The sequence below is a fragment of the Grammomys surdaster genome, unplaced genomic scaffold (assembly GCF_004785775.1).
Source record: "Grammomys surdaster isolate TR1022 unplaced genomic scaffold, NIH_TR_1.0 242, whole genome shotgun sequence".
In the NCBI taxonomy this organism is placed as follows: domain Eukaryota; kingdom Metazoa; phylum Chordata; class Mammalia; order Rodentia; family Muridae; genus Grammomys; species Grammomys surdaster.
This window is the reverse complement of record NW_021604687.1, coordinates 8,294,389-8,307,034: the sequence shown is the minus strand read 5'-3', so window position 1 is coordinate 8,307,034 and position 12,646 is coordinate 8,294,389. Positions and strand designations below refer to the sequence as shown.

General features: G+C 47.9%; 1 protein-coding gene across 2 annotated transcripts in view; it reads left to right on the top strand.

The window, feature by feature from the left end:
- Paxip1 (PAX interacting protein 1) overlaps positions 1–12,646 on the top strand; it is a 53,813-nt gene that overhangs the window by 12,298 nt on the left and 28,869 nt on the right. For both annotated transcript variants that reach the window (XM_028774747.1, XM_028774748.1), the window contains 2 exons: positions 4,988–5,101; positions 8,034–8,657. In XM_028774747.1, the coding sequence (XP_028630580.1) occupies positions 4,988–5,101; positions 8,034–8,657 (738 nt within the window). The remainder of the gene's footprint in view (positions 1–4,987; positions 5,102–8,033; positions 8,658–12,646) is intronic.

Sequence of the window (12,646 nt, the reverse complement as noted above, 5' to 3'; positions counted from 1 at the left end):
GGGAGGAGGAGGTGCAATGGTGAGTGTCCCCTGTCCCACCCCCCACTCCCCCAGTCACCTAGGGAGAAGGTGCAGTGGTGAGTGCCCTGCCCCCACCTGGAGGTCATGGCAGTAGGTCCCACTACTCACCCTTGGGACCTGTAATGGCCGGTCTAAGGAGCTGCTCTTCCTCCCTCTCTTCAGGACTCTGAGAGAGGAGCAGAGCAGGGTGCTTGTGAGCTGGAGAGGACTTGGCCTTTGCCTCCCCTCTCCCCTCAGCTTTGCTCAGGTTGGGAAACAGGGATTGTTGGGTTGCCATTGTTAGGTTGTTGGCTAGACTTAACCTTTAACCACATGATGTTGCCAGTCTGAGGGACCCCTCCTTTGTCCAGGCAATGAGTAAGTAAGTTTATCTGGAGTTACTTAATCTTTTCTGTCTTGTAAATTCTAGACATTCTGTGGAATTTTAAAGGCTTCATTTTTATTCTGTGTCTCAGTTTGATACAGATTGTTAAAGTCGCCACGCACATACTCTTAATTTTTTTGAATAGGAATTTAAGCTTTATTTTCTCTTTAATTTTTTTTTTAAATTTCACTTTATTTTTTATTGTTGTGGGTCCCTCCCCCCTTATATAAATGTGTATTTCCATGAGGATAGTCGTAACTTTTGATTAATGTGCAAACTTGTAAATGCTGGTGATTCTGAGTATAGTGCCCTCTACTGCTTTCCATGCGGCAATCTCTGCTGTATAACCTCTGACTTAGAACCAGCATCAGCGAAGTGGGAAGCGAGGCCAATTACCATGTCTGCGTCTCTGCATAGCACCATGTGGCTATGACCAGAGCATGGCTCTCCGGGCAGTCAGAGGTGGGTGGTGTCATTTGGCGGGCTCTGGAGGCAGATTTTTTTTTTTCTGGGAAATAACCTGCATTCTCAAGATTATGACAGGATCATACATCCTCCAGCAAGTTGAGTAGGAAAAACCAAATTTATAAGCAATAGACCTTTATGGATTTCTGTGTCTGTCACACTAGTCACTTACTGACTTACAGTGTGTACTGGGAGGTAAAAGCACTTGGGTGTTTGTTTGTTTGTTTGTTTGTTTGTTTTTGAGATGGGATTTCTCTGTGTATTCCTGAAATTCACTGTGTAGATCAGGCTGGCTGGCCTTGAACTCTCAGAGATGCCACCACTACTCGTGACAAAACCCCTTCTAGAGGACTGTCTAGCAAGTGTCAGCTTGCTATACATTGGGAATGCTAATGTCTTATGGCTGCTAAAAAGTGTTGATGTGCTTTAAGCTGTGTTAACACATATGGACAGTGTGCAGCTCAGGGACTTGGGGTCCATGCTAATTGCAGTGTAACTTGTCCCTCAGGAAATGAACAGGCTGCACACAGGCAGACACAAGGAGGAATGTGGTGTGCTGTAACAGAGTGCACATGTGGGGACAACACAGCTGCCCACAGGGTCAGGCTCTGCCGTGCGTGGAAACTGCCACAGGCTCCTTCAGCAAATGAACCATGCACACACACCCAGGCACAACCACCTGAGCAGAGGCCTCCGTGGTTCCAGAGGCCTCTGTCTTTTCTTGTCGGAGTGTTGGGAAGAGCTAGCAATCCTTCTGGAGTCTTCCAGGGAGAAGTGGGAGGAGGACTCCTGCCCGCAGAAATCATCCCCTTGGTGCCTACTGCAGGCTAAGGCCTCAGTAGCGTGCTGGGAAGGCCTTGGAGACTAAGTCAGGAGCCCGATAGAGAATCTAGTCAGGTGCAGCTCAGATTGAAAAGGCTGCAGTAGCATATCAGCCACATTTCCTGACTGTACCAGGTCGGGGGGGGTGGGGGTGGTGGTAGATCCGCTCAAGGCCTCTATCATATGGCTGGGCTACCTTCTTTGTGGGTGGAGACTAGAAGAGAGGGTACTCTTTTTGTTGTTGTTTGTTTGTTTGTCTGTGTGTTTAGATAGGGTCTCATGTAGTCCAGGCTAACCCCAGGTTTGCTGTGTAGCTCAGTGTGGTGCTTTGAATGAGAATAACCTCAGTAGGCTTGAGTGTCTGAATATTTTGCTTTCCAGGAGTTCCTTGGTTGGTGGAATTGTTTTGGGAAGGATTAGGAGGTGGGGTGTGTCCTTTTTGGAGGAGTTGTGTCACTGGGGATTGGTATTGAGATTTCAAAAGCCCACACTAGGTCTACTCTCTTTTTGCCTTGTGCTTCTGGAGCAGATGTGAGTTCTCAGTTACTCAGCTTGCCTGCCTGCTGCCCTGCTATCCACCATGATGGTCATGGACTCACTCTGAAAGTGTAAGCAAGTCCCCAATTAAATGCTTTTTTCTGAAGTCCACTTGATCATGGTGTTTCTTCTTAGCAGTAGGAAAGTAACTAAGATAGCCTTGAATTTTTGTCCCCATTCCCAGATGCTGGGAGTTACAGGGGTGCACTGTCATGCCTAGCTGAAAGCAGTGTCAGTTGGTAGTAAGGAAGCAAGATTTTTGCAGGTCAGAGGGACCTGCATTCTACATTGGGAGGACAGTGGACAAGAAAGCTAATTGTCGGACTGTGGGCAGTGCACATACTTCTGCTGGCTTGCCAGGGGGTCCACGGAGTGACAACAGGAGGGAAGCTTGGCACCTAGGTGGTTCAGTGTGTTGACAGTGGCGTTTGTGTGTCTAGTACAGAAGCCAGGCAGGCTAAGCTGCCTTGGTTCCATGCTGGAGAGCTGAAGTTAGCCTGGTACTGGAAGGAGGCAGTCAAGCATTGGAGCCAGCCTGATTTTGGAAAGATGGCTTTTTAAAAAGTATTTTCTCCCATTTGAAGAGATTGCTTTTGAAAATCTGGAAATTACAGAAAAGTATAAAGGTGAAAATGAAAATACCCCTGTATCCCTTGACCAGGAGGTGCCAGTAGCTGGTGTTTGGGCGTGGAGGCAAGTCTCACTCCTGTACCGTCTGCGCTGCTGTGGGTGTTTGCAGTACCTCAATTCCAAATGTGCTCTGAGTTGACAGGAGAGTGTTATCAGAGACAGTGACCGTTCTCTTGGTGCTTCCCCTGCCTAGTGAGGTGTGGTCCTGTTGGGCATGGCCATTCAAGTGCGAAGACTGCATCTGGATTAGGTTTTACATTCATTTTAAGTAAAGATGGCATAATGAGTCATTGGAGCACTCTTGTCAGATGATTAACCCTGCTCTCCAGGTGCCGCAGGAAGCACTGATGGGCAGGTACTGATGTGAACATGCCTTTAGAAAGCTCGTGAGTCGTCAGAGTCGTGTGGACTATACACTAGCCCTGAGGAGTGGATGCACAAGGTTGGATGCTTAGGGACCACATGCTGGCATTAAGAAGTCAGTTGTTTATCAGTACTTTAAGCAAATATGGAGATAGACTCAGATTTTTTCAATATCCATAACCCTCAACTTAAAATATGTTTATCCAGAAAAGATTCATCTTAATCTTTGATACTGCATTATATTTCTTTATTTTTTTATTACTCATTTTAATGATATCCTCTTTCCCAATTACCCCTCAAGAACCACCCCCCCATCCCATCTCCCCTCTTCCCCTTCCCTTTGCCTCTATGAGGGTGTTCCTCCACTCACTCACCCACTCACCCACTCCCGCATCACTGCTCTAGCATCTCCCTAGGCTAGGGCATTGAGCCTCCACAGGACCAAGGGCCTCCCCTCCCACTAATGCCAGATAAGGTTAAGTGTTTCTTTTGCTTTTCAGAATAAAGTTTATCCTTTAAAAGTTAGTTTGGCCTTTCCCAGAGGTCCTTCCTTAGGCTAGTGTCTGACAGTGGGTGGAGTTGGACCTGGGCTGACACACTGGGGTGTCAGGTGCCAGTGTTTACAGTTTTATGAGTGTCATGGGCTTGGTGGCAAGTTCTGTGTCACACTCATGGTCAGGTCAGTGTGGGAAACCTGTGATACCATTCTGGCACATAGTAGGGTGGGCAGTCTTGGCAGCAGGGCGGCAGTGCTGGAACCTCACATCTCCATGAACCACAAGGGCTGTGACTCTACGTGCTTCAGGCCTTCGCCATGGAATGTTTGTTTTCTTTCTCTTTGGCTCTTTACTCACTGTAGTTTTTATAACTTTATCCATGTCATAATTAAGATTTGCTGCCAATTTTGAAGGAGTTCTTTATAATTATGATATAAAAATTTTATGCTTTTTTTGGGGGGGGTGTCAGGTATCAAAGCACTCGTTGAAGCCAAAGGACAGTTGTGTGTAGTTGATTCTCCTGCTTTTGTGTGGGCAGGAATTGAACTTGGGTCATCTGACTTGCATAACGTGCTTTACCCATTGAGCCGTCTCACCAGCCCCTATAAATATTATTTTGATGTTTGAACATTTTCAGAAATGATGGAGTGGAAAGTGGAATATCCTTCTGCCCTTTTTAGAATTTTGTGTTGCTTTCATTTTAGAACATAATCCTCTATTCATGCCCTTGGTGTACAGATGGAATTTAAAAATTTTTATTTTTATTTTATATGTTTGGGTGTTTTGTCTGCGAGTGTCTCTGTATCTGTACCACATGTGTGCGGTGCCCGTGGAGACCAGAAGAGGGCGTTGGATCCCCTGGAATTAGTTACAGATGGTTGTGAGCAGCCGTGTGGGTGCTGGGAACTGAACCCTGGTTCTCTAGAAGAGCAGCCTGTGCTCCAATTGCTGAACATTTTCTCTGACTATAAATGGGAATTTTTAAAAGTTATTTTATTTTATTTTTTTTTTGTGCTTGGGATCTTGTATATGCAAGGCAAGCTCTTCCCCAGCTCTTCCCCGCCCTGGGCGGTCTGATGCTCAGTGGTGATGGGGCAAACGGCTGCTGTTGTGAAGCTGCTGGGAGCAGCAGGGTGGCTGCGAGCTCATCTTTCTCCTGAGCATCCTCCGGCCAGCCGATGGCAGGGGCCCGGCAGTGAGTGTATTGTGTGGACACCACCATGTGATAAAGTGGAAATGAGATACAGTTGCATGTGTGGTGATGCCTTTGTCTCTCACTCTCCGCCAGGTGTCGTCTGAAGACAGAAGTGCCCTGTGGGCCTTGGTTACGTTCCACGGGGGCAGTTGCCAGCTAAACCTTAACAAGAAGTGCACACACTTGATTGTCCCAGAGCCAAAGGGGGTAAGCACTGCTAACACACCATCTTTCTAGGTCACCCATGTGCAAGAATCAAGGGAATTCTTTGCAGTGACTGGAGTCTGTGTATAGAAACTGCTTGTATTAGTTTCTGCCATAACAGATGGGCGATTGTAAATTACAAGCTTAAGAGAAAATATGTGAATAGGGTGTGTACATTTGTCAGGGCTCTGTAGAGTGACAGAACTTACAGAATGAATCAGTGTCGATGGATAGATGGATGGATGACAGGAAAATAAATGGATAGATGAATAGATAGACAGGAAAATGGATGGATGGATGGATGGATGGATGGATGGATAGACAGATGATAGGTAGACAGGTAAATAGATACATAGAACTTACTACATCACTTACAGACTCCAACAGTGGTAGGCCATGAACGGAAGGTCCAAGTATCCAGAAGTTGCTCTGACCACAAGAGTGGATGTCTCAGCTGATCTTTTAGTAGACTCTGATTCTAAAGACATAGGCTCTAGTGACAGGGAAGTAATGGTCTTACTAGCAAGGCAGAGAAGACAAGCAAAAATCAAAAGCTTCCTTCCATGTCCTTATATAGGCTTCCAGTAGAAGGTATGGCCCAGATTAAAGGTGTGTCTTCCAGATCAAAGACATGTGTCTTTCACCTCAAAGGTCCAGACTAGAAGTAGATTCGCCCACTTCAAACCAAGCTAAAAATAATCTCACAAGTGTGTCCTTCGTTTCTGGTTTATACTTCATTCCAGATGTAGTCAAGTTGACAATCAAGAAAGCCATCACAGTGGGTTTGTCAAGTGTTAAGTCTTTGGATTTCAGCCTGAAGTATTTACTTTACTTACTCATGGATTACCTGGAGGCTACAGAGATGGCTCAGTGGTTAAGCACATTTGTAGTTCTTCCGGGGAGTCTGGGTTTTCACAGAACATTGGGCAGTCAGCAGGAGATTGGCAGATTCATACTCTCTGCTATTGATGCTGATATAGCTTGGTCTGCTCTGGGTTATGGTGAGTGCTTGCCTCAGATGCTTGAGGCCCTAAGTACCATCCTCAGCAATGTGGAGGGAAAAAAACCAAAGGTACTAATATATCAGAATAGGAGGACGTTCATGGGCAGGTGAGGAACGAAGACATACGGCCCTGGGGCACTGCAGTGCTGTGTGCTCTCCTGATGTGTACATACGTGTAGAGCAAAGCAGTTGGAACTGACTCACAGGCTAGCTGTGGCCTTTTGTCATTGTGATCCCGGCCCTGCTCACTTTGTTTTGCTTAGTTGTTACTTTGCTTGAGACAAGATCGCACTGTGTGGCCTTGACTGGCCTAAGCCTCATTATTGCAAGAAACTGTTTTCCTATGAAAGGTAACTGACCCACCAAGGATGCATACTGTATCCCTACCTCCTAAAACTTGTATGCAAAGGAATTCAAATCTTTTTGTTTTGCTTTTTCATTGTATAGCCCTGGCTGTCCTGGGACTTACTTTGTAGACCATGCTAGCCTTGAACTCAGAGATCTGCCTGCATCTACCTCCCAAGCGCTGGGTTTAAAGGTGTGTATATCACTCATACCTGGCTAGGAATTCAGATCTTCTAATCCCTGTAAAACTTGCTTACATGAAATACCTGCTGAATTTCCAGTATTTGATGTGCTGGAGGGACCCATCCTGTTCCTCTTTCCTTCATTTCTCTTGAGCCACTTTGCAAAGTAGCCAGTTAGGAGTAGACTGTGTGGTTAAATTTCCGCCAGTGAGGAATTTTACAGAGCCTTGCCTTCTCAAAGCATGGAATCATTCGTCCAACTGCCGAGTCCCTGCCCAGCTGGTGCAGTCCTCCCCAGCATAAACCTCAGCCGTGGTGGGCCGGGTGCTCTGGAAGGATTTGGATGCTAGTTTAGGCCCTATGCATTGGCCAGAGAGAAGCAAAGGGATGTGACTGTACAGTAATTACACATTGTTTTTTTTAAAAATACTTTTATTATTTTTGATTCTTCAAGAAGCTTCCCAGGAGGCAGGCCCATACCTCTTACTTTCTTGACCTCACTGACTGCTGTGTCTGTCTGCCATCCTCACTAGGCAGATGCTACCTTCTTGTCCCATTCACAGCCTACCTGGGAGGCATTCCCAGATCCTGCTCCTGCCAGGTTTTCTCTAACCTTTTTTTGTAGTTATAAGAAAAGACGGGCAAAAGCAGCTTAAGGGAGAAACTCCACCGTGGGAGGGAAGTCACAGCGGCAGGAGCTTGAGGGAGCTAGTCACATTATGTGCACAGTCAGGAGGGAGCAGTTGAACACATGCATGCCAGCGCTCGCTCTGCTTGTCCTCCCCATCATACTGTCAGGGATCCTCTCTTTGGACATTGTCCTGCCCACGATCAATAGTCTTCTCATATGGGTTATTTAATCAAGATAATTTCTCACAGAGGTGCCCAGATGCCTGCCTCCCAGGAGCCAAATTGGCCTTAATACTGACATCATACCCTGTCACTTAGTGTTGGTTTCAAGTTGTATTCTTACTGTATGTTTGACTTCTTGGGGGTAGGAGGGCAGCCACACCCCATAACCATTCCTATTGCATTGATGTGAAGGCACTTGCCCACAGTCCCGTTAGTGAGTGTCAGACTGTCTTGGATTGACAGCTTAGCAAAAAGCATTAGTGTGTATAAATAGAAATTTCATTCAGTGCTTCGCTTTGTTATTTTCCATAAGATTTCTAGTTCTCTGTCTGTACTTAAAATGTTACCTATAAAAGTTGATTTAAACCAGCTCTTGTGAGCTTCCTACTACAGTCACACCCCCTTGTGGGCCTCTGCAGCTCTAGCTCCGTGTGCAGCCATGGTGGGGACTCGGCAGCTCTGGAGCCATAGCCCTCTGAGAGCTCCCTACTCACACGCATGCTCCCAGGAAGAGACCGAAGGCACCATTTAGTATGATATGCTTCATTTCTAGGAGAAATACGAGCGTGCTGTCAAGAGAACAAGTATTAAGATTGTCACCCCTGACTGGGTCCTGGACTGTGTGTCTGAGAAGAGGAGGAAGGATGAAGCTTTTTACCATCCACGTCTGATCATCTATGAGGAGGAAGAGGAGGAGGAGGAGGAAGAGGGAGACAACGAGGAGCAGGACTCTCAGAACGAGGGCAGCACTGAGAAGTCCAGTGCAGCCAGCTCTGCAGAGGCCTCCCCCGCTGACCAGCCAGGCTCTCCCAAGCCCAGGGCTGAGGTGTCCAAAGGGGAGTTGATGTTTGATGACTCTTCAGACTCATCCCCTGAGAAGCAGGAGCGCAGCTTGAACTGGGCCCCCGCTGAAGCCCCGCCACTCAGCACAGCCCAGCGCAGGCTGCCTCAGGGAAAAGGGCCAGGACTCATTAACCTGTGTGCCAATGTCCCACCTGTCCCAGGGGACATTCTGCCTCCTGACATGCGGAGTAACTTGATGGCTGCTGGACAAAACCTTCAGAGTTCTGAGCGGTCAGAAATGCTAGGGACCTGGAGCCCAGCTGTCCGGACGTTGCGAAACATTACAAACAACACTGATATCCAGCAGATGAGCCGGCCATCCAATGTTGCACATGTAAGTCTTGAAAATCTGAAAGCTGCCTTCAAGAGTGGGAGTCTGTGACCCTTCAGATGGGGTTACTTATGAGTCCTAGTTTTGTGGGAATTTCTTTGCTGTCATGTTAAACAGGCATTAATCACATGGTGACATATGGGCCAGCAGGGAACCAAATACTTGCTAGCCACTACATGAAGCCATATGGCCTGGCAGGGTAGGCCTGTGTTTTCTCCCAGGAGTGAACTTAGTGGGTTTCCTAAAGACCTATGTCTTTGTATGTTGTCCCTGTTGGTGTGTGTTATTATGTATTTCAGTGTCAAAGTCACACTGATAGCAGGAAGAATATGAGGGAGGTGATGTCAGTCAGGCTTGAATGGTAGGTGTTGAAAAGACCAAGGTCAGAGTTCGAGGTGACAGTCCAAAGTGGGCGAGGATTTGCTGTCCTCTGAGAACATGAGACATTGCCTGGGTGGTGTCAGAGCTCCAGGAGAGACAGACAGGGGCTTTGTTGTGTGGTCACGGGGAGGCGTGTGTGCACCTCCATCCTGGGAGGCTTCATGGGGTTTGAGCATCAGTGAGCCGAAGTCTGTCCGGTGTTCCATGAAGACTTATGGAGGTGAGAGGGGAAGGAAGTGGAAAGGTTCTAAGAGGCTAGAACCCTGCTGGAGCAGATCCTGGTGAGGGGCAGAGATGGCACTGCAGTCGGGACTTGCAAGAGCTGCAGGTGTGAGCACTAGAGACCCTTTGAGGAGTGTGAGGGAAGATGCTGTGGGTAGGGAGGTGAGTGGGCAACAGCACGTACTGCTTGCTGTCTAGCGTTAGAGCATGTGAGACTATGCAGGAGGTGAGATGGAACAAGAGAAGAGTCAGGGTCATGCTGGGAGTGCTGGGGCAGCCAGGCCTAGGCAGTCAATTCCTCCCATTCAAAAACTGCTGTCTGGGGTGGCTTCTCTGCTCTGGGAGGTTTGTCCATCCTCCCTTCCTCCCTCCCTCCCTCCCTCCCTCCCTCCCTCCCTCCCTCCCTCCCTCCCTCCCTTCCTTCCTTTTTTTCCCCTTTAATGGTTTTCAACTGTGGTAACAACCTGAGGCAAGACCTATTGCTAGTTAAGGTGGACATAGGGGACTATGAGTGGCCTGGATGTGAGGTGGTGATAAGAATCATTTTGCCAGGCTGGAGAGATGGCTCAGTGGTTAAGGTACTGGCTGCTCTTCCAGAGATCCTGAGTTCAGACCCCAGCAACCACATGGTGGCTCACAACCATCTGTAATAGGATCTAATACCCTCTTGTGGTAAGCATGAAGACAGCATACTTATACATAAAATAAATAAATAAATCTTTTAAAAAATCATTTTGCTGAGTTTGATTATGGTGAGAACTTTAAGAAAACCTCTGTTGGTTAGAGATGCTTAAAAGCTTGTCTGTAAAGTTACCATGAATGCTGATGAGTGGTATTCTAGAGACAGTGGAGGAGACAGATCCAGGCTACTCCCGGCATTCTTAAGTGCTGGGAAAACAGAAGCTGCTGAGGCAGGGTAAAGGGAAAAGGGTTATCCAGCTCTGAGGAGAATGGGAGACTGCCAGATGATTGATTCAGAGGCTGGAAGGCAGTACTACTAGGCGTGACCAGTTCTAGGTTAGGTTGGCAACTACAACTTCAACGTGACGTGGCAAGTACGAGTGAGCTCATGCTGGAGAGAGGGAAACTGAGGGGCTAGCTAGAGCCCTGTGGGGAGAACGGTGGACAGGGAAGTGGGACAGACAGAGCCTAGACCATGCCCTTTGGAGGTCTCAAAAGTGTATAGTTCACTCACAGGCACATTCTGCATTGGTCAAAAGTAAATTGTAAAATTTGATGCTTTTGCCCAGATTCCAAGGTTCACCATACAGGCTGGACTTTAGGCTTTTTTTGGTGGTGATTCTGTGGTAAAAACTGGCCTAACATTAGGGCTGAAGATGGCTGTGTGGTTAAGAGTACTGGGTGCTCTCACAGAGTTCCTGCCTTTGATTCCCAGCACTCATGTGGTCCTTACAGCCATTGTAACACCAGTCCCCTGGTATCTACCATCCTCTTCTGGTCTCAGCAGTCACTGCATGCACATTATATAGACATGCATACCGGCAAAACAACCATTTTCATAAAATAAATAACCAAACAAAAAACTGGCCTAGCATTCAGAAACTGCAGCACCTTTAGGAATGAAGCCTCTGGTAGCCCAAGGTCCCACTACTGCCTGTTTGACTGCCTCTGTCCCTTCCCAGATGTCAAGTGACTGTTCACAGCCAGGTACATGCATTTGTGACTGAACATAGCATTTCACTGTGTCTGGGAAGGTGTGTCATTGAGGGGGACTCAGAGCATACATAGCCAGCACATCTGCTGTGGGAAAGCATGCTTGGGGCTAGGGGATACTGGACTGACTGCACAGATGGTGTGGTTCCAGCCAGAGTGAGTGTCCTGGAGGCAGGAGCCATGTGGCCTCACAGCCACAAAGAGTATGGGGCTTAGGAGAACAGTGGAGGACAGCAGGAAAGGTGTTGGAAAGTTAGTGGACCTAGTGACAATGGAAGGATATGTTGGTCAGTAGGCTAGAGACAGAAAGGACGGACATTTCTGACCTTAGGTCTTGAGAGAGGGGCAACTTGGAGGAGAGATTAGAAGGTTAGCAAACCTGGGCTGCACAGGTAGACTTGTCCTGTAAGCACTTGGAAATATGACTAAAAAGATCTCAGCTGGTGTGAGTCTAGATGAAGTGTGAGGCTTCCCTCCCTGTACCTCCCTCCCTTCCATGAGAAGTTCTGGGTGGGAGCCATGCATTTAACGTTGAAAGCATGGGATTTGCCCTTCTCCCTACTCTCATACTCTCAGGCTTGGTCAGTCACTGGTCTCTTGCTGTGTTCACAAAGATGCAGGTTTAAGTGTGGGATTCCTAAGTCTGTTTGGATTTAGACATACACTGATGTCTGACGTGATCCGAGGGTCGGGAGTTGCTCTACACTGTTCTCTATGACACTGGCTCCAGAGTGGAACCGGCTCAGCGAGCCACAGCAAAGGTAGGTTCAGGTCACTATGGTGCTTTCTGAGAGTCTTTACCACTGTGTGCAGAAAATTAATTTCAGAATGTTAAACAAAGGAGACGTAGTTTGCTCTTTTGATGAAGGTGGAGAGGGGGAAATGACTGTCAAAGTTCTGTTGGATGGCAAGTGTGTCCTAGCAAGGGCTGGTGTGGTGTGCACCGTATGCCTTCACATTCTGCCAGGAGCTTGTTTGTGCTGTTTAAAGGAGGGGAGGTCAGAGTTTCTGCTTTAGGTAGCGTGGCTACATGGGCAGTCCTTGGGACTCTTCTTCTCCCTTGGGTCCCTCAGGTTGTTGTGTTCTCAGTTTGGGGCAGATGAGATGGGAGGGAGGATGCTTGTCACTACCACTGGTGTTAATGGCTGTCCTCGTCTGGCCAGGATCCCCTGACTCCCCATTGTTTCTTCTTGTGCACACTGAGGCGGCTATGGCAGGGCAACATTTCAGCCTGTGCCTCTAAGCCCAGGCCAGGAACATGTCTGCCCTTCTCCTTTTTGTTGTTTTGAGGCAGAGTTTCTCCAGTGGCCCTGGCTGTACTGGAACTCACTCTGTAGACCAGGATGGCCTCGAACTCAGAGATACACCTACCTCTGCCTGCCAGGTGCACCACCACCACTGGCTTCCTTCCCTCGTTTTACATATGACTTCCCCACATAGATATCAAAGTCCGCTGCAGTCTGCTGACCTATCAGAACCACAAGTTGACCAAGAGGGCCTGCCTGGCTGCAGATTCTCCTGTGCCTGTCCTGGCAGTGGCTCTTGTGTTGAGAGGCATTTCTTCAGGGTCCCTGTGCAGAGGACACCAGTGTGACAGATGGCTGCTTTGCCTGTGCACGTGACAGGCCATCTCTGCATCTGCCCCATCTGTTGCCTCACCTTGTTTGGGGAAGGAGAGTCAACAGCCGTAACGATTCCTCAGGAAGCTGTCCATT